This window comes from Pelmatolapia mariae, linkage group LG1, assembly GCF_036321145.2.
Source record: "Pelmatolapia mariae isolate MD_Pm_ZW linkage group LG1, Pm_UMD_F_2, whole genome shotgun sequence".
In the NCBI taxonomy this organism is placed as follows: Eukaryota; Metazoa; Chordata; class Actinopteri; order Cichliformes; family Cichlidae; genus Pelmatolapia; species Pelmatolapia mariae.
The window spans coordinates 33,481,999-33,502,800 of NC_086227.1; the positions used below are offsets into that span (position 1 = coordinate 33,481,999).

At 43.6% G+C, this 20,802-nt stretch overlaps 3 protein-coding genes across 3 annotated transcripts; 1 reads left to right on the forward strand and 2 right to left on the reverse strand.

Annotated features, from left to right (window-relative positions):
• The first annotated feature begins 863 nt into the window (after positions 1–863).
• Positions 864–7,410, forward strand: larp6a (La ribonucleoprotein 6, translational regulator a). Its single transcript, XM_063479406.1, has 3 exons — positions 864–2,044; positions 3,726–3,924; positions 5,372–7,410. The coding sequence occupies exons 1-3, from the start codon at positions 1,278–1,280 to the stop codon at positions 6,464–6,466; spliced, it is 2,061 nt and encodes a 686-aa protein (XP_063335476.1). The 5' UTR covers positions 864–1,277; the 3' UTR covers positions 6,467–7,410.
• A 1,800-nt stretch (positions 7,411–9,210) lies between these two features.
• Positions 9,211–15,011, reverse strand: tm2d3 (TM2 domain containing 3). The gene is made up of 6 exons (XM_063479417.1): positions 14,876–15,011; positions 14,345–14,431; positions 12,757–12,911; positions 12,449–12,623; positions 11,745–11,820; positions 9,211–11,633 (listed from the first exon to the last, which is right to left on the reverse strand). Exons 1-6 carry the CDS (start codon positions 14,979–14,981, stop codon positions 11,468–11,470), a joined length of 765 nt encoding a protein of 254 aa, XP_063335487.1. The 5' UTR covers positions 14,982–15,011; the 3' UTR covers positions 9,211–11,467.
• An 838-nt stretch (positions 15,012–15,849) lies between these two features.
• On the reverse strand, positions 15,850–20,656 carry LOC134621268 (uncharacterized). Its single transcript, XM_063467729.1, has 2 exons — positions 18,789–20,656; positions 15,850–15,947 (listed from the first exon to the last, which is right to left on the reverse strand). Exon 1 carries the CDS (start codon positions 19,855–19,857, stop codon positions 18,979–18,981), a length of 879 nt encoding a protein of 292 aa, XP_063323799.1. The 5' UTR covers positions 19,858–20,656; the 3' UTR covers positions 15,850–15,947; positions 18,789–18,978.
• Positions 20,657–20,802: the final 146 nt, after the last annotated feature.

Below are 20,802 nucleotides of genomic sequence, written 5' to 3' on the forward strand. Positions count from 1 at the left end.
TCACTAGATTTACAAACCGAAAAAGACAGAAAACACAAATGCAATCCTGGGTATTTCTACAAACTGGCAGGCTCTCTCAGTTGATCCTAGCAGATAAGCATACAATAAGACACTAAATGCTTTAGATTATTTGTTGGCAAACTTTTCTTTCCTTTCTCTCACTCATTGTCTCTCTCCTTCCCCCCTTCTCTCCCCATGTTGCATTGTACACAAACTGGAGCACTGTATGGCATGTGGTGCAGAGAATGAGTCAGACTGCCCACCAGCTGTGAGCCTGGCTTGCCAGTGGGGAGGAGTAAAGATATTTCACGCAGGGCTGCATGACATCGGTGTGGGTGATTTGCAGGGTTATTAGCTGAAAGCCAATGGCTAGCTGCAAAAACGGACCTCAGGTAAAGCCTATAAAAAAGTGACCATATGATTATAATTATAATATTCTAGCTGGACACCTACATACATTTCCTCTACAACAGTAATGAAATCAGTGACTCTGAAAATATACTTTATTCTTATTAAGGGCTCAGGGCCTAAGTCAAAGAACAAAACGTTTCACTTTTATATTGCTAGTTTCATTAAAGCGAAAGCAAGGAAAAAATTACAACAGAAGTATGGTTTGGTAGAAAATGCACATATTTTAAATAAAAATGTTAAGTATTTACTTTTTTTTTTTTTTTACTTACATCAACAATGGTCACTGATATTGGCAATCATTTTTTGGAATTAATATTCTTTGGATTAATTTATTTCAAATAAAATTAAACAAAAAGTAAAAATCCTGACATGGCTTCGAAACAGTATATTGCAATAACTGAGCAGGAAAAAAAATTTCTATAACAAGAACATCAAACTGTTTTTTAAACCTTAAACTGCCAGTTCAGGGTCGGTTTCAGTGGGCCCGTACATTTGGCCAGTTGCATACAAATCTTAAATACATCGTTTTTGAATAAAGTATAACAGAATAAAACGAATATAACGTTTAGTTATCTGTACTTTTAACCCCTTGCCGCCTCTACCTTTCCCGAGCGGCTACTGTTGTTCAACTTTCCTGCTTGCTTTGGGGACATGTACCTGTAAAACTTGCCTCCTGCTTGCCACTACACGCTAAAACCCTATTATCCAATTAGCAGCGTTAGCGGAGGGGGTCGTCCTTGGCACGGCAATTTCCCAATTAGAAACACGTGAATTTGCTCCCCTACTTAGAGACATGTGGCCGGGACGTTCGTGTTTTCGCAGACTTAGACAACATTCTGTCTGGGGGGAAAACTAAAAACCAAAACATGTACGCTTTGGTGAACGCCTTCATGCGTTGCCTCTCCTTTCTCTTGCCTCCTTCTTGGCTTTGTGTCAGCTTTTGCTTGTGGGTTGGGAATGAGTGCGAAGAGACGCTACAGCGGCCCAATCCCAGAGCTCGTTTCAAAAGCAGAGAGCCTCTTACATATGAGGAAGTAAAAGCAGCAACAGCAGCAGAAGCACAAGGAGGCTCCAGACCGTCGGTCTCACCAGGTCCAGACTGCGTCTCGCTGGCTGCTACAAGCCCCGCTGCTCCTAAGGGCCCTTCGTCGGGTCTGATTTGGATCGGGGGTCTCTGGCGAGCCGTGGAGCGCGTCTTCGGAGCCCCCTGGGTCCTTCTCCGCCATCACCTGTGCCCGAAAAGGCGACGTGCAGCTTTGGGCGCCCCGTATCCTGTCTGTGCCTTCGAGTCGGGTAAGATTAAAAGCTTCCAGAGAGGCGCTGCTGCTGCTGCTAAAATCGTGGACGTGAAGGGACCGGGTGAAACCACCTTTACTTATTCGAAGAATATGAGCGGGTCCGTGGGGGTACCCAGTGTGAACTCAACGGAATGCGCCTCGGATGCGTCGGCGGAGCAGGGCATCGATGAGGTAATTACCGTGGACCAGCTCTCGCAGGAGATGGGGACGGTGACGATAACAGTGGCCATTCAAGCGGCTGAGGACGAGGAACCCGAGGAAGTGACATCCAATAATGCTGACTTCCTCGGAGGTAGCTGTAGCGAGGACGAAATCGGAAGACATGACAAATCGAGGTTTGTGTTATTTGCTACTTTAAGTTAATTACCGTAATACCTAGTGCTGTGAAAACTCAAACTGTAACTAAATCATATCCTACACGTTTATGTGAAACCTGTTAGTTTAGTTGTTCAATTCCCTCCAAAGAAGTTCAGCAAGGTTGGAAGTAAAACAAGTGACTGTGTTAGTTCTTACTGGAGCCCCACGAGTGTCTTTGCGCTCTGAATTTTATTCTTAAGCTGATGATGACAGCACGGGAGCAGCTTTGGCACAGTTGGACTGTTTTGTTTCAGTGAAAGAATGCCACTTACATGAAAGGCTATTGTAGAAATGTCACAAATTCCAACAGGTGCATCACAGGCACAACAAAACCCGGCAACGAGTGCAGTACGAGAGATGAAAATAGATGCTTACAACTGGGAGTGTAAATCCTCACAGACACGGGTGAGGGATATTATTATTTATTATTATTGTCTTTTGGGTTGGAAGTGTTTAACCACCTGTAGGCAGCATCATAGCTATAAAGCTAGACACCTGAGACGGAGAGATAAAGGATGGCACCTTCACTTTAATCTAATTCCCCTGCGTCATGGCCTGCTATTTTTATCCTCTGGCCTATAAGGTCCCTACTTGAACTACATGCGCAAAGAGTGAGTCAGTGATAGAAAGGCCAAAGGGGAAAATAAATCGCTTTCTTCATACCAAGCGTTTGTTTACTTGGAGCTACTGAGGTGTGACCTGAGTGACAAAGGGCTCGGTAACGCCTGCAAGCTATTGCTTTACAGCACGTTTTTCACACAGCTGGTATTTTAATTGGTTAAGGTCTAGGTATCGTTTTTAGGACGGGTTAAATGTAAGCTGTTGGTTTGTTAGTCTAATATTCCTCCTGCATTCCTCCAGACAACTTGTGTAGAGTGATTTGAAAATGTATAACTATCTAATAATCTCTTGCGTTGTCTTTGCTCGTGCCTCTTGTCCTATTATTTGAGGAATGCAGGAAGGTATTCTCTTCTAAATTCTTGTCGTGCTTTATCTGACATCCTGGGGAAGATGTGGGCTCGTGCCAGCTGTATGGTCAGTGGGCTGGAAAGCTGCTGAGCGAGGGTGTGTGAGGGAGGAGGCTGAAGGAGGTGATGAGTCATCCACAAAATTTCATTCAGACCCTCACACTAATCTGTAAGACTACCTGACTGTGCAGCTTTACGGCAGCTGTCAGGCTGCTGTCAAATTATGCCTCAAAGCTTCAGTTATGCACTGTTGATACCAGTTTTTGTAAACTGTGTGAAGTTGATGTGGTGAACCACCATATTCTATGTGGGAGGGAGAGCCTGTGACTCTGGCCTTCAGATGGAGAGGTCTTGGCAGTTTCAGGACTGGTGGGACACTGGTGTAAAGGTCTGGCACTGAGGCATGGTGACTGTGGCTAGAGACGCAGCTTGTCAACTGCTGCAAGAAAAATCAGGAAGAAGGGAAGCAAACGGTCAAACGCTTCTCATGCCAGCATGTTGCTTGGAGAAATGACAGGATAAGATTGTATTACTGCCAAAAACTTGTAAGCCTCTGGCTTATTGTATTAATGAAAGCAAAATGTGTAACAGTTGTAATGTTGGTGGTTGAGGATATGAAAAATTCTGCTATTTCGGTAACGCACTAAAAAAGGTTCTCTGACCATGATGCACGTTATCTTCCCACACACAGTGGTGCCGGGACCAGCGGAGGAGAACTGGAGGAGGAGAGCTGGCAGCCGCCGGATCCAGAGCTTATCCAGAAGTTGGTTACTCAGATTGAGTACTACCTGTCTGATGAAAACTTGGAGCATGATGCCTTCCTGCTTAAACATGTCAGACGTAACAAACTCGGGTTTGTTAGCGTCAAGTTGCTCACCTCCTTCAAAAAGGTAATGGTGGCAAAATTTTGGGGTAGTCTAGAAACACGGCAAGGTCTCATTTCAGTACACATCAAACTAAGGTGGGAAAGTACACACGCTCTTCTGCTGCTGGCTAAAACATGCACATCACATTCTAAATTTTATACTAGAGACTCAGAATTTTGTCTTGTATTACTATAGATTAGCCAGTGTGTGTGGAATCCAGTCACAATGTTGCGATGCACATTGTGATTTATAGTTGACCATAATGAATAAATTAACTTTTAAGTAATGCTGAGAGAAAAGGTAGTCTTAAAATTGAAATATGGATAAAGATGAAAGTCATTTTTATCTCCTAGTGACAGAGGCTTGTGAGAGCTGAATAACAATGACTGGCTGCTTCTAGTGTCAGCATGACTAGCTGTTGCTGTTTGGTGATATTCTCACGTTAATTCACAACAGCTTGTGCTAATTTCAGCTCAATTCAAATTTGTTGGCTTTTTTTTTTTTTTTTTTTTTTTTTTTTTTTTTTTTTTTTTTTTAGATCTGTTTGCACAGATTAATCCTAGATTGTATTCAAGATCATTCACACATTTATTACTCCCTACTCAATATCTCTGTATAGAAGACTAAACTGTGGCAGATTACATTGGCCAGAAGAAAAATACTGATGTGCATTTTCTAAAAAATATTTTCTGAATTTGATGAATAAAAATCTTTCCAGCTCAATATTTTTAGACTCAAACAGAATAGCGCTACAGTTCAAAATAATTATTTACCTTGCACTTGGTGCAGGCTCTCTGTTCTGAAAAGCCAACTGTCATGATTGGTTGCTTCTTGCAAACAGTTTGAACGTCAGGTGGATGGGACTGTCTTGATGACATCCAAAACTTGTACCTGAGAGGATCATATTAATTGACATTATTGGTTTTTTATGTAATAAGTATAGACCTGTGCAACAGTACATGTGGCAGACGATAAAGAACATCATACTCCTTACTCTAGTCAGTTTAATTTCTCCTTCGGTGCAGTATCAAGCAATGTACAGTATTTGGGTAGTGATAGCTGTAGAGCAGTTTAAGGCATAGTGGGATACTTTAACAGAGTACTAGTCACTACACGTTTGGAATGCACTATATGGCAAACTGACTATAGTAAGGGATGGGCACTTGGTGATTTAATCTGATTCAACCATGAGCTCAGAATCACTGAGCTAAAACATAAGTTTGGGCAATATAGTAAAGTCAGAATTTTTGGCTTAAATTAATGGGTATAATTAGAGATTTAGGAAGTATGACTAACAAGAAGCTGAAACATTCGTAGTCTATCCTGGTGACAGACTGAAGTTAGCATGGCAATTTTTACTGAAGCTTAATAACTCATAATTAAAGGTAGTTTCACTGAAATTGTGACCCGATGGTCACTGGGTATATGACTGTAACAAAGATGTTGTTTTTGTTTTGTTTTTTTTCCCCAGGTGAAACACTTAACTCGTGACTGGAGAACCACTGCTTATGCTCTGAGACACTCAAAGATCCTTGAGCTGAATGATGAGGGGCGTAAGGTGCGACGTAAATCCGCAGTACCAGTCTTTGCCAGCGAGTCACTGCCCAGCCGCATGCTACTATTAAGTGATTTGCAGAGGTGGCCAGAGCTGGCTGCTCTCACTAAGGATAATGGAAGTGCTGAAGGAGGAGCCACTCAACAGGAGCAGCTGATGAAACTGTTACTGAAAGCATTTGGAACATACGGTGCCATTGCCTCTGTTAGAGTCTTGAAACCTGGGAAGGACCTGCCGGCTGACCTGAAGAGGCTGAGTGGTCGCTATGCTCAGCTGGGCACTGAAGAATGTGCCATTGTGGAGTTTGAGGAGGTGGAGGCTGCTGTTAAAGCCAACGAAGCTGCGGGGAGTGAGAACGGAGGACCCAGTTTACTGGGGTTGAAAGTGGTTCTGATTGGCACCAAGCCGCCTAAAAAGAAGGTACCAAAAGAACGACCTCGTGAGGAAGGAGGGATGCGGAAAAGCCGCTCTCTAAACAGCCGGGTACGAGAGCTTCAGTATCATGGGGACGACTCTGCTTGCAGCTCTTCAGAGACAGAGAGCACCCCTACATCTCCCAGATTGGCTAGAAAATCCCAGTCGTGCAACAAGCTCAGCCCCACCACTGCAGGCATTAGCTTCCAGAATAATCACCTGAGTCCAAGTATGTCCCCACGTAACAGTCCCTGGTCTAGCCCTCGTGCCAGCCCGTGTTCTCAGCGCAAATCTCCTCATTCCCACAAGTCTCCCTTAGCTGTTGAGGGTAGACTGAGCCCTGAGGCTGGGCGTCGTTGGGCAGATTACTCCTCAGACAGTAGCCTCACACCTTCAGGGAGCCCGTGGGTTCAGCGGCGGAAGCAGGTGGCATCACAGGAAAGCAGCCCGGTCGGCAGCCCGATGCTGGGTAGAAAGATCCAGAATGCTGATGGCCTGCCGCCAGGAGTAACGAGGCTGCCAAGGGGTCCTGATGGAACTCGTGGCTTTCACTGTGTGGCGATTGAGAGGGGAAAGACTGCTGCTACTCAGACTTGATATGTGGAGCCTCATTATGTATTCGCTGACCCCCCAGAAATAAAATGAGATATTGGAAATTTAAACAGTTCTTGGCCATGTTGCTCAAGCCCCACCCCACATTTGAGACTGTGTAGATATATACTTTTTTTTTCTTTCTTTTTTTTTTTTTTGAGTGCATCAGTTTTGAGTCTGTTATATTTTTATACAACGTTTTGAGTTACCATGGTAACATTAGTGATTTACTAATGGAAATTTGAGTGAATGTAAATTAATATTGTTTTGAGAGAGAACTTTGAAAACACCACTGACATGAACCATGCCACCTCCATTGTATGAGAGCTTGTTCTACTTGGGGTGACCTGGAGGAAAGAATTCCATTTTTTTTCTTTTACTTTTTTTTTTTTTTTTTTTTTTTTAAGTTGGGGGGAGGGGGGGTGTCTTGTCCTCTTGTATGTGTTTAAAAAAGGAAAAAAAGATCTTGTTTGTGGATGGCGTATAAATGTGTAAGTCTCACAGGCACATGGACTTGATAGAGATATCGCCATATGCCTTTTCTGTGTTTGTCTAATGTGAGTTTCATTTTTACAAACTACTTAAACTGAGGCCATAATTGCTCCACTGCCACGAAGATTGGAATGTTCAAACTGGACATTATTTTTGTAAATTTGTTTTATTTTTATTTTTGGTACACTTGGTTGGAAAGGTTCTCCTTATCCCTATAAATGTTCAGCAGTTAGCTGCTTGATTGTTGCTGTTTTTTTTTTGTTTTGTTTTTTGTTTTTTGTGTTGTTTGTTTGTTTTAAGTTTTACTTCTCCTTGCCATGTTTTCATCAGTCTAAGCCCACAATGAGGTTTGAGGGATTTTCAGGTCGGGCAGAATAGATGCTCTTATGTTCTTGCCTTTACATCTGAGCTGGGGTATTTGTACACTGCAATTCCTATTGTACAAATAAATCACTAAATATGCACTCTGCCTGAGTTCTTTTTGTGACATTACTTTTGGTCATTTCAATGAACACGACTAATCTTATTTTTGACTTCAATATGTAAGCAGGATTAAGTGAGATGTTGTTACTGTGCCCAGACTGTAGAAGCTATTCCAAACTTGGAAAGCAAAATTGGCTCATTCAAGTTGTTGGTTTTTTTTTTTTTGTTTTTTTTTTTGTTTTGTTTTTTTAAATGAATTGCACAGATGGGAGGATGATGACATTTTTTGGATTATTTGATCCTATGACTTTATCATTGGATGGATATATTGGATATATAACAAACCATCTGAGAAAAGGAAACATGGGGGGGATTATTTTAAAAAATGCAACATGTATTTACTAGAATACTGATCATTTATTGCATCTTGCTATGGTAATATGCAAACTATCCATTGAATTTAGATTAAGAGGATAACCTTTCGTACACATACCATTCATGCACTTAACTCTGTCAGGTTGCACAGCGACTGCAAGTGAACGGCTGTTCTCGAGTCTTGCCACAGCATCTTAATTAGATTGAGGTTTGGATTCTGAAGTGACTATTGGACAGGATCATTGTTTTAGTACATTCCTGTCTAAATTTGGCTTGGTGATTGGTGTTGTCTGCTGGGGAATATCACATCTGTCTTCTTTGTACACTGCAGCATAGCCCCCCTCCCGATTTTGTCTGTTTGCTCAGTTTATGTAAACATTCTTTTACAAGCCTTTCAGGGTCTTCTATGGAGAAGCGTGTCCATGTTGCTTTCCTTATACATTTACATTTTTCCTGCAGATGTTCCTTTTCTGCATTTTACATACAGATTTTATGTATCTGAAAATTGCTACCCACTCAATGACTACAAAAACAACTTCCTACCACAATAGTGAAATATCAGAACAAAGGAGGCCAAAACCAATTGTTTGTCCTCAATTCAGACATTTCAGAGCTTTGTTTTCCCTTTTGCACAGATAAATCCTCTCTGCTCATTTGTATAAAACTAATTACTCCATTGTGATCCCATGTTGTTGCAAAGCCAAATGAAAAGATACAATAGTGTGTATTACTTTTTATGAGCAATGTAATTTGTGCCTTGTCCTCAGGTGGTTTCCAATAGTTCTGAGCAACCATTCAGATATGAAAGAAGGGAGCGTGCTGTTGGATGCTCGTAGAGCTGTTACGACTTTTAAATTCATGTGGTTGCATCATTCTGTTGATCCACTTTTTTGTTAGAAATCTTATTTCCTGTAGGAGTAAGCACAATGGGAGGACACAAGCTCTTAGGCAGTGTTGGATGCAGAGGTTCAGGGACCATGCTCTAAAATTCAGAGATGCAATGGGACTAAGTGGGGTTGCGTAAGAGAGGGATGAATAAACTTTTGTTCTCTTTGCATGATTAGCAATTCAAAATTAGGAAGTCGTGATACTGTCTGCCTTAAACAGATAATATTTTGGCTCAACTCCATGTAACTGTTAATGTTAGCAGTGAGAATCATGACTGTTTGAGAAAAGTACCACAAGATTAAACTATTATTCTCATATGATGATTCTCTATAATAACCATTAGGGAGAGTTTCATACTTACACCAAATAGGACATAAAGACAGATAATAGAAAAACCGACTATCACAGGGGCCATTATTTGTAATTGGGCAGTGTGCAGTTACATATGAATAAAATTATTTAGTAAGGTCATTACGCTATTTATTTAGGACTTGAGAGAATTAGAAGGATGTGGAGAGTACATTTGTTAAAGAATAAAACTTCACAGCTTTCCATATGTATTAAGTATTGTATGACTTTATGTAACACCACTGTGAATTAAGCAGTATACTGCTCAATTACTCCATCATTGCATTGCTAGTTATTTTACATGGTTTTAAAAGCCTGTACCATATAGTCATGTAGTCATATTGCACACATTTACAACATTACCTATCTATGCTAAACCCACTGACTGATTGTACCCATCAGGTTCACAGTCCAGATAAATCCATTAATGTGAGTATGTAACAGCACTGCATGATTCAAACTGAGGTAAGGCTGGAGCAGTCAGTAGGAACAAATATTATTAAGAGTATATCATAGATGCAGAGTTGAAAAGCCTCTGGTTGGTGTTTAAATTACAGCTCTCCAAGAAGAAATAATCACTAGACGTCTCCTCCTCAACTCAGAGAAGATGACAAACACTTACATCAGTCTGTGGGAGGGAGCTGTAGTGACTATGAGTGGGTGGAGTAAAAATTGAGGAACTAGAATTAGGGTGGAGTAAATTTACAACGCTCAGCAAAGCAACCAATTGGAAAACTCGTATCAAAGCCCAAGAACCTGCTAGAAAGGAAATGTTTTTTTCCCTTTCTTTCATTTTTTTCAAACCTCGTTATGTAACGTGGTTGCATAGATATCTATATCAATTTTAGAATTAGAGCCTAATGCATTAACTGAAATAACCATTACCCTCTGGATAAACATTTTAGCTACAGTCCCCTGCAGCTATTCAGTGCCTTGTTTATGGGCTCTTTAATGATATTTTATTAAAAGGGGAACATTGCTTGGCCACTGCATTACCCTCCTGGTGTCACAAACCTGTGGGTAATGAAGGTTACTGGCACCTTTCACTGTTTAATGTGAGGGGGAAAAAAACAGACATCTGTGAAAATGCCCTCAACTCATACCTCCTAGTACCTGTTATTGCCTGCAGGGAGAAAAGAATTCAGGCATCATGCTTAAACTTACTGTATGGCGATTATATATAAAGAAACTGTCCTGTTCAAGTAATTGTAGTTCTGCTGTAATCAATTGAGTATGTCAGTATATTTGTGTGACCCTTCAACTGACAATATTCACCTCTTATTTTTCTTTCAAAATTCTCTGGTGTTACCATACACTATAAATACATTTAAAAAACACACATGCACAGGGAATTGGTTAGCAGTGCTGTGTACATTTGATAAACAAATATTTCACAATTTTATTTTCTTAACTAAAAAACAAAATTTACAGTGCCCTTAGAGAGGAAAAAAAGCAACTTAAATTGACACAAAACATATTTACATAATGTGGGTGAATTAAAAGATTTTACAGTGTTAGTACACAGACTTCTGTAAAGGATGATGACGATTTCACAGAAAATTGCCACTTAAATGCAGAGGATATCTCCAACACGGAAATCACAAGGAGCCGAGTTTGCTATTGCAGCACATTTCAAGTGTTTCAATATTTATCACAAACACAATCATACACCGATTGTTATCTGTTCTGCAACTGAAATCCAACTACATGCTGCAGGAAGAGACAGTTACACTACTTACCTTTTGGTTTACTACCCAATTCTGTTGTGAGACTATAGTAGCTTTCATTTATTAAACATATTAACTTTTATAAAATAAAATGTACCCCTGTTTGGAGAGTGTTCTTACAGTTGTGACCTGCACTGCTGAATGAATGTAGGTGAAGAAATAAAGTACATGCTGAAATAACTGTTCAGGTTGTCCACTGAAATGACAATCGATAAAAAAACCACCTTAAATCCCTTCTGCACATTCATACTTTCAGGATATAAATATCACCTTTCAATTTGTCCTTTGTGTGGTGACACCATAAAATTCTGCATGGCCATGGTTACCATTTGACCCCTATTGAAGCATTTAACTTGCAACAAGAGAGAAGCAATGCACAACTCCAACGGAAAAGCGTTGCTCCACAGGAAACCACAGCTACCTATCAGCAAGACAGAGCCTAACCACTAGTTAAGTCAAAGAAACTGGACAGAGGTAATTACCAGTTCCTTATACCCCTGCACAGCACCATCTGCGCAATCTCAACAGGACATGGACGCAGAATGATTGGGATCAATCTGATGGTTGTGTGGGTAGAATCATCGTTTGTGTGATGAGGAAAACACTTCCTGCTTGTTAGCAGATGGGATGAAGACGTGTTGCACAGCGAGCTTAGCCAGCCAAACGTGCTAAGAACACAGCATCTCAGCTCTTCAGTCTTTTGAGAGTGAAGCAGTGTGAAGAGCAGAGCCAGCCATGTCCCCAGGGCTTTGCTTCAGATATAGAGAGAACCGTCAACGGGTCCTACATAACCAACCCCTATTAGAAGGACGTCAATCAAAGTCCAAATGCCTAGGCCTCCAAAGCTGAACAGTTTGCCCAGACCCTCTCTCCACTGGCCCAGGTAAAACCGGTCCGCTCCAAAACCACCAAGTGTAATGCTATGGAAGGAACCAGAAAAAACAAGTTTCAACACATATCCTAATCAATAACGTGTCTTTACATTTCCATTATTTAAGCTTGTTGTAATGGTTTTAATATTACTGTTTTACCTGAGTGCCAACGCTGTTGACCATTTGTATCCACCAGTCCAGTTACAAAATAAACGTTTTGGAAAACGTCTTTTACCTAAAAAGAAGTGAAGACATAGTGAATGCTTTCATGCACAAACAAGCAAAATTTAAACAAGCTGACTGAAAATACAACAAACATTACATAAAAAATTACATGTGGAAATTTAAATAAATCCTCGCCAATCAGCTGATCTTAATGCCAGCTCACATCCGCTGATGTGTTTCCATCCTGCTGATAATTCGCATATGGGGCTATCCTATTTAAGCAGCTTCAGCCTGCATACAAATGCTGCTGTGTCTGCAAGTAGCTTTGCAACCCACCCCAACCCCAGCTTCTTCACTTTATGGTGTTTCTGACTTAAATGTCTGCTGTCACAGATGTTTTATTCTGTGAAGAGGTCCTGCTCTGCTGTTCTACCTGCCTGTGGGGTTTTCACAAATGGCCGAGCAACCATAAGGGCTCTCTGGACAGAACCCAAACATAGCTCTACTGCAGATGAAATAACAATCATACTTTGACTAAGATTGTCCTGACTGAATAGGAGTTTTCCTTTAATAGCAACCATGAATGAATACCAGTTTAACTTCATGCTGTGGACAAAACAGTCGCTGCTCTAGACTGCATGACTTTAACTGATGACTTTAGAACCTAATTAGGCTTTATAGTGGATCCTTGATCATACCTAAGCAATGTACATGATCTAAGACATCACAGGTGGCATTGTAGCGCTTGCGTGGGCAAGAGACTGTCATACAGTTGGTGGAGTTTGTACAGCGATACTGGGAAGGGTCCAGCTGCCAACAGAACTGACAGGTGATATTGAGAGAAAAATTGTTTTGCTGCTGTCCAGACTCTCCCTGTAAATACAAAGAAGAAAATAAATTTCACCACACAGCAATTCCCAAATTAAAGCCTTACTAACCCTCTTAACAAATAGATAAAGATGGTACAGAATTACTACAGGCCAGAATATTTGACAATGTTACTCACTATGCAGTGAACGCCTTTTTTGGGTCTACAGGTAAATAAAGTTGGTTTGCCATATGTGCACTTGAGATGGTAATCGCATTGAATGCAATCAGCTGGCAGGCGGTGACACAAACCCCCACTAGGACATTTGGATGTGTCTTCATCTGCAGGAAACACTACAAAAAGTCCACCACAAAGTTGCATTATCTATTTTAAGACATTTTCAAGCATGAATAACAAATATTTTATGCAAAGTAAGCAGGCTTTCATTAAATCTGGCTGCTGGTTGTGGCAACAGGCTGTGACTTGTGATAATAGACTGTGGTGGCAAAATTAAAAATACTCAGCTTTCAAAGAGGGCAGGCCATTAAAGAGTCCTTGAGCAAAGCTATTTAGTCTTGATTGCTACATTATAGCTGCATGCTGGGCAGTAAAGGAAAACTGTTGCTGCTGTTGTTGAAAAGCAATTAACTTAACAAATTCTGGTTGAGATCAAGACTTTACTTAATGATACGCAGGTTAACAAAGAAAAAAAACATGCAATACTTAGACAATGGAAATTAATTATGTCTGAAGTAGGCAGATTTACTCTGATTTCGCACTGTATTTTATTCAGGTTCCCAGATAGGATGGACATTCTTAAATATATGTAAAAACCTGCAGTTTACAATCTCATTACATACAGGAAATACAAATTCATAGTGACCCTCAAGCATGGTAAATAACCAACTTCAAATATGTCCAGTCCATCACAATTGTATTTCTCCAAGCTTGGTTGTTTTGTTTTGTTTATTTAATCAGTGCTTCCATGTTACAGCACAACTCAGCACCCCCAAGTCTCATGCTGTTTCCATCCTGTGTTCAGACTCAGAAATAATAATGTTGTATAGATGCTGCAAAATTGTCTAGGTCTACCCTTTTCCCCCCTTACAAATAAGACTGAATTGGGGAATTGATAAATAATCCTGATGTATGAGCAAAATCAATAGTAGCAGTGCTACAATGAAATCTTACCAATATCTTTAAGAAAATGTTACCTTTAAAATACATTTCAAATAATCCAGCATCAACCTGTGACAGCTGCGCCATGCTTTTTGCCCGAGTCTGCAGCTTTTAGCCATCATCCCTCTAAAGAAAAGGGTTTCAGTTCAATTCGTGAGGCATGAACTGAAACTCCTGGTCAACAGGTTATTAATGGAAAACTGAGCTTGCTTACTGCCTAATAGAGCTGCATTTCTTTGTTGTTAAGTGCTAGAAAAAATATTAAACAGAACGTCCTCTTGATGCACATGTCATATCTTGTCACATAACTTCTTTATACAAATGAATCTTCAATTTCTATTTGAACCAAGTGAGGACTTGTTTTTCTAGTTTCATTTTGGACTACTATTCAAAAACTCTGGCTCAAAGATTTAAATTTGGAGTTCAGGAAACTCTAATTATCAACCGTTGTGAATGTGGCCCTTAGTGAATCTGTTTTTTAGTTTACAAACAGTAAACTAAAAACCACACAATATATAAATTCATTATTAATAATAAAAAAAAAACAGTTAAATAAATAATGTTACAGTCAGTACGTTTAATTTTGATTACTGACTGCAATATTTACCTGAGGCTGCATCGGGGACCACCGGGCTAGTGATGAAAGGTCCATCTCTTGTGTAGTGGGTCTCAACATTAGTTGTGCTCAGGGAACCTGACAACAAAGCGGACAGGTCATATATGGTTAAACAGAAATTAGAAGTCTAAACACGCGTAAGCAGCTAGAGACACTGGTTTTTCTTTTAATAAAACATGCTAGTTATTGCTTTACAATAATTTTAGGAAGCTACTACACAGAAGCTACTCGCTGACATGTTCTGTCAATGCTACAAATTAGCATAAACAATGAACTGTTAATTGTCATAGCTTAACTTAAATACGACACAATTAACAAAAGGTGTTTTTGTGTATTTGTAAAATGGATTTTGAATCCGTGTTGCTCACTACAGCCAATGTTTTCATTGCTACCTAGCTAAATAAACCAGTGTTATGCTAACTTGCTAGCTAACCACCTCATGCTAATTCAGTTGGGGAAAGGTAACGACCAAAGCGAGAGATATATGCGAACTGCTCTATAAGTGTATTATTGTAAGCATACCGTTAACACACTGTAACATGAGGTCCATAAACAATACGGCGATAATTCCGTAGCTTTTAAGGCACCGTCCTCTGTCCGGTCTCCAAATCTGACAGACAGTAGCCATTGTTACCGCAGAGCTAAAGAGAGGTGCATTCACGTCATGTAGGAAACTGGAGTGCTAATAGTCCTCTGATAGTTTCAAGCACGGAGATACAGCAGTTTTTGTTTTGTTTTCTTTCTTTGTTTTAAATTAACAAAAATCACTCAAATAAAACCCCAAATAAGATCTGAAAATATTTTTCATTTGAGGTCATTCTAATTCAAATTAAAGGTTAGGCAATAGGAAAAAAAAGACTAATGATAATAATAATAGGAAGAAGAAGAAAAAGAAGAATAGCCACTTTAATGTAAAAAAGTAAAAAGAAAAAAGCAAAACTATTATCAGGTTGTTTGGTTATTTAGTTAAAGCTGTGAACATGCAACGGAAATCATATTAAATTTCATATGTATATAGTGTTTGGTAGAGGACTGCATTAGTTTAATCCTTTACCCATGACAAAATACATTGTGTATTAATGCCATTCCATAAATGCAGGACATTTTCTGCCAACCCATAAATTTGAAAATTTTGAAAAAGAATTTGAAAAAGGTCAGTCCTCTTTGAACTGTGTCAATGTGTCCAATTAAAGTGACACTGTTATGTATATTACTAAAAGCAAACAAATTAATTTCAGGGTTTGCTGCCTTTATTTATACATTGTGGAGGTAAGCATCAACGACACAGTGCTCTCAGTTCTCACTCCTTCTTTATTCGTCTCCAACATCAACTGCACATATCGCGCCACAAAACAAAGGGAACACACTTCCTCAACACTGGGTGTGAGTGGAGCCCTCTAGTGGTCCACCACACATGCCCCCCCCGAACACCCAGCAGAACTAGTCCAGGACCCGGGGCTTAAGCAAACGGCCGGAACGGCTGAACCGGGGGGGTGGGGAACTGACAGAGGGCAACCCAGCCCGGAAGCGAGGCTGGCACTGGCGGTCAGAAAAAGCTGCAGGCGACTCGGACTCCGTTGATTGCGCGTCGCTCCTGGGGGAAAAAACAGAATCCATCAGCCCGGTGGCAGGTGGGCGGCCGCGGCGAGGGGCCTGGGCCGGGACCACCTGATCCTCTTGCATAACATGTGCAGGCTTAAGTCTGTCAACAGAGACAACCTCCTGCCGACCGCCAAAGTCCAAAATGAAATGTTTGCTGCCTGGTTTAAGAACCCTGTATGGCCCGTCATATGGTGGACGCAGCGGAGTCCTATGGGCATCGTGCCTGACGAAAACGAAACGAGCAGAGTCCAACGAACTCGGAACAAAAGTGTCAGGCAGGCAGTGGTGCACAGGACCGGGAACAGGAAATGAGTCTCTCGGGGGGCGAAAAGGCAACAAAGAGGCATCAAAACATGGGGGAGGGCTCTCAGGCAAGAATTCCCCGGGGACCCGGAGGGGCTGGCCGAGGACCAGTTCAGCCGGGGAAACCCCGAGGTCTTCTTTAACCGCGCTACGCAATCCCAGCAAAACCCACGGAAGACGGTCGACCCAGTCACCACCTGTTAAGGAAGCCCGGAGCGCGGCCTTAAGAGACCGGTGAAACCGTTCGCACATCCCGTTAGCTTGCGGGTGGTATGCTGTGGTGCGGTGGACCTTGACCCCCAGGCCGTCAGCCATAGCAGACCAAAGCTCAGAAACAAACTGGGGGCCCCTGTCTGAGGTAATGTCAGCAGGGGGACCGAAACGGGAAACCCACGTCGACAAAAATGCTCTGGCCACCGTCGCCGCTGTCGTGGACGCCAGGGGCACCGCCTCCGGCCACCTGGTCGTGCGGTCCACCACAGTCAAAAGGTGCGTGAAACCCTGTGACTGCGGCAAGGGACCAACTAGGTCCACATGAACGTGATCGAAACGCCTACCGGGGATACGGAAAGGTTCGAGGGGTGCCTGCGTGTGCCGGTGGATTTTCGAGCGTTGGCATGGGATACAAACCGCCGCCCATTCTTTCACAGTCTTGCGAAGGCCCGGCCAAACGAACCTGGCGCTGACCAGCTTGACCGAGGCCCGGACGCCGGGATGAGAGAGGGCATGCACCGAGTCAAAAACACGACGACGCCACGAAAGGGGAACCACCGGGCGGGGGCGGCCGGTGGAAACGTCGCAAAGAAGGCGCGGACCGCCGTCCCACACCGGGGTGTCCTCCAGCACGAGGCCCGTTTTCCTTGACTGAAGGGCCAGGATGTCCGGGTCAGCACGTTGCTCGGCGGCCATAGCAGCGTAGTCGACACCGACATACACCGGAGAAACCAACACACGTGACAGACAGTCAGCGACGTGATTGGACTTACCAGCCACGTGCTGAATGTCTGTGGTAAACTCCGAAATGGCCGCCAACTGGCGCTGCTGGCGTGCGCTCCATGGGTCAGAGACCTTGGACATCGCAAACGTTAAAGGTTTGTGGTCAACGTATGCAGTAAAGTTGCGACCCTCGAGGAAAAAACGAAAATGTCGTGTCGCGAGGTGCAGGGCCAGCAACTCCCTGTCAAAAACACTGTACTTGCGTTCGGCATCCCGTAGCGTACGACTGAAAAAGGCGAGCGGTTGCCAGAGACCTGAAACCCGCTGTTCCAACACCCCACCCACTGCCACGTCGGACGCGTCGGTGGTCAACGCGATCTCCGCCGACGGAAGCGGGTGTGCCAGCAGGGCGGCGTCAGCCAGCGCAGACTTGGCTGCGGAAAACGCATGGAGGCGTTCTGGCAGCCAGTCAACCGGATCTTTGGCTGTCTTACCTTTTAAGGCAGCATAGAGTGGCTGTAACAGGTGGGCAGCTCTGGGGAGAAAGCGGTTGTAAAAATTTATCATCCCCAAGAACTCCTGCAACGCTTTAACCGACGTGGGGCGCGGAAAAGCTGAAACGGCCTGGACTCTGTCGGGCAACGGAACCACACCTTCAGCGGAAATGCGGTGCCCGAGGAAATCCAGAACAGGCAACCCAAACTGGCACTTGGAAGGGTTGATGATCAGGCCGTGCGCTGCCAAACGCTGGAAAACCTGGCGCAGATGGGACTCGTGCTGGCTCGCCGAGCAGCTGGCCACCAATATATCGTCCAGATAAACAAAAACGAACGGCAGCCCACGCAAAACTGAGTCCATCAGCCGCTGAAAGGTCTGGGCGGCACCTTTCAGGCCAAACGGCATGCGCAAAAACTCGAACAAGCCGAACGGGGTAATGACAGCGGTCTTAGGAACGTCTTCGGCGCGCACGGGAACTTGGTGATACCCCCGCACCAAGTCAATTTTAGAAAAAATCGACGTTCCGGCGAGATTGGCAGAAAAATCCTGAATGTGGGGGATGGGGTAACGGTCATTCTCCGTGGCATTATTTAAACGGCGGAAATCTCCGCACGGCCGCCACCGACCGTCCGATTTGGGCACCATGTGAAGCGGAGAGGCCCATGCACTGTTCGAACGCTGTACAATGCCAAGGCGCTCCATGGCAGCAAACTCTTCCCGAGCGACGGACAGTTTCGCAGGGTCGAGGCGACGCGCGCGCGCGAACACCGGGGGCCCGACCGTGGGAATATAATGCTCAACCCCATGCTTCGTTACCGTGCCAGAGAAATCAGGGACAGACAGCGATGGAAACTCTGAAAGCAAACGCTGAAAAGCATCCCCGGAGGTCACTACATTAGCCCGAATTACGGGTTCGGCGGCCCGAGTAAAACACGGTAGGGAAGAAAACGAGAGAGCATCAATTAAACATCTGTTAGCGACATCGACAAGCAGTCCATGAGCGCACAGAAAATCAGCACCTAAAATAGGTACAGAGCTAGCGGCAACAACAAAGTTCCACTGGAAATCCCGGCCGTGAAAACAAACAGTCACCAACCTTTCCCCAAACGTTGTGATGGGAGAGCCATTAGCTGCCATGAGCTGCGGCCCACAGTTCGCTGCTAGTCCGTCGGCAGCGGTAGGGGGAAGGAGGCTCTTCTGGGAGCCGGAGTCCACGAGAAAACGTCTCCCGGAGCGCGAGTCCTCTATGAAGAGCAGCCTTTCTGTGTCGCCAGCGGTCGCGGCTGCTACGGCGCGCTGGCGGGTCCGTTTCCCTGGGCCGTGAAAGCGCAAGGCGGCAGGCAGCGACGCGCTCTGTCGCCAAAACGCTGATGGTAGAAACAGATGTTCTTTCCGCGGTGCCGGCGTGTAGCAATCCCTGCCGTCAGCAAGGGGGCGGATGCTCCGGGGGAGGCAGGTGGAGCAGTGGAAGGCGCCGCCGGCGAGTCCGTAGCCAGGGCGTGAACGTTGAAAGTGCGGCTAGCCAGGAGAATGCGATCCGCTTCTTCAGCCAGGGAGCGATAATCCTTCGCCGGCAGAAGTGGGGAGTTTGCGAGGACAGCTCTCACGGCGGCCGGTAGCTGGCGGAGGAAGAGGTGGGCGAAGAGGAATCCCCCGTCATCCGGCCCGAGCAACGATAGCATGTTCTCCATGAGCTCGAGCGCGGTACCGCCACCCAAGCCTGACAAGTTGAGGAGCTTTTCGGCTCGTTCAGCGTCGGAGAGGGCATAGCGCCGAAGAAGCAGCTCTTTAAGGGCGGCGTATTTCCCTTGGGCGGGTGGGTCCCGGAGGAGCGCCATCGCGCGACGGGTGGCCAGCGGGTCGAGCGAGGCCACCACATGGTGATACTTCGTGTCGTCAGCCGAGATGCCGCGAAGGGCGAACTGAGCCTCCACGTGTACGAACCACGACGGGGGGTCATGGAGCCAAAAGTCCGGCAGTTTCAGCGCCACAGCGAACGTAGCTGCAACAGGAGGCGGAGGTCCGGCGGCCGCTGATGCCTCCATAGCGGAGTCTGCGTCATCTGCGGCCCGTTGCATGCTCGAGTCAGGGGTCACCAATGTGGAGGTAAGCATCAACGACACAGTGCTCTCAGTTCTCACTCCTTCTTTATTCGTCTCCAACATCAACTGCACATATCGCGCCACAAAACAAAGGGAACACACTTCCTCAACACTGGGTGTGAGTGGAGCCCTCTAGTGGTCCACCACAACATCTACATTTTATTATTCAAAAGTCTCTGGAATTACACTGCTAGAGTCTTTTTCTAAGAAAATACAAATACTAGGACCGATTTGCAGTCCTGTTACCAAACGTATAAAACAAACATTAAAAACATAAAATATTATTAAACATCACATTTATATCGTAATCTATAAAGAAATCCAGCCATTTTAACTTCAACCTTGTTACTGCATCATACCGATAAAATAAAAACAAGCCTTAAAATATTTACAGTAATCTTCAAAACTAACTGATCTTGTGACCTTAGTGTAAAACTAGAATAAATCTAAAGCTAAACAGAAATGTGCGATAATAAAAGTTTGAACCTTTCCCATTAAGATTAATGCAGCAAAAACCTTTCCCGTCTTCACCTTGCTTGGTGCATGTTTTAGCAACAACATTTTGGTCTGTTCTGTTTTATAAATTCTTAACTTTTTATGGAAATCACCTTTCTGGCGAGTCTATCACATTGTTCTGCATGCTGTGAGTTGTTAGAAAACAGTGGGTAAAACCATGGGTAAAATAAATTTTACCACCTGACACTGTGGTATGTTCCTGATTTGTTATTACATGCTGTATGAGGAGCTGGCTCAGTCTTGCTTATTACACAATAACAGCTGGAATTCCCATTATTGCCACCTATTAATCTACAGGCTTCATTCCAAAGCAACAGCATGATCAATAGTTATTACTTTGGAACAAATAAACTGATGAAGCATAAAAAAGTAAAAGAAAATTAACAAAAATGTGAAGGCTGTCTCTACAAAATAAACCTATTGTAGTTTGTCATGATATCAAACTCTACTTAAAGATTAACATCTTCTGTTGTGAAAATAAAGAAACAAAGC

What these genes read in the sequence shown, in the direction of transcription:
- larp6a (XM_063479406.1), top strand. Translation starts at nt 1,278, where the DNA reads ATGTACGCTTTGGTGAACGCCTTCATGCGTTGCCTCTCCTTTCTCTTG. An exon ending in GGAAGACATGACAAATCGAG is followed by an intron (nt 2,045 to 3,725) that starts GTTTGTGTTATT and finishes TCCCACACACAG; the next exon opens with TGGTGCCGGGACCAGCGGAG. An exon ending in TGCTCACCTCCTTCAAAAAG is followed by an intron (nt 3,925 to 5,371) that starts GTAATGGTGGCA and finishes TTTTTTCCCCAG; the next exon opens with GTGAAACACTTAACTCGTGA.
- tm2d3 (XM_063479417.1), bottom strand. Translation starts at nt 14,981, where the DNA reads ATGGCTACTGTCTGTCAGATTTGGAGACCGGACAGAGGACGGTGCCTT. An exon ending in AGATCATGTACATTGCTTAG is followed by an intron (nt 11,821 to 12,448) that starts GTATGATCAAGG and finishes ACTTCTTTTTAG; the next exon opens with GTAAAAGACGTTTTCCAAAA. An exon ending in TCAACAGCGTTGGCACTCAG is followed by an intron (nt 11,634 to 11,744) that starts GTAAAACAGTAA and finishes TTCCTTCCATAG; the next exon opens with CATTACACTTGGTGGTTTTG.
- LOC134621268 (XM_063467729.1), bottom strand. Translation starts at nt 19,857, where the DNA reads ATGTTGGAGACGAATAAAGAAGGAGTGAGAACTGAGAGCACTGTGTCG.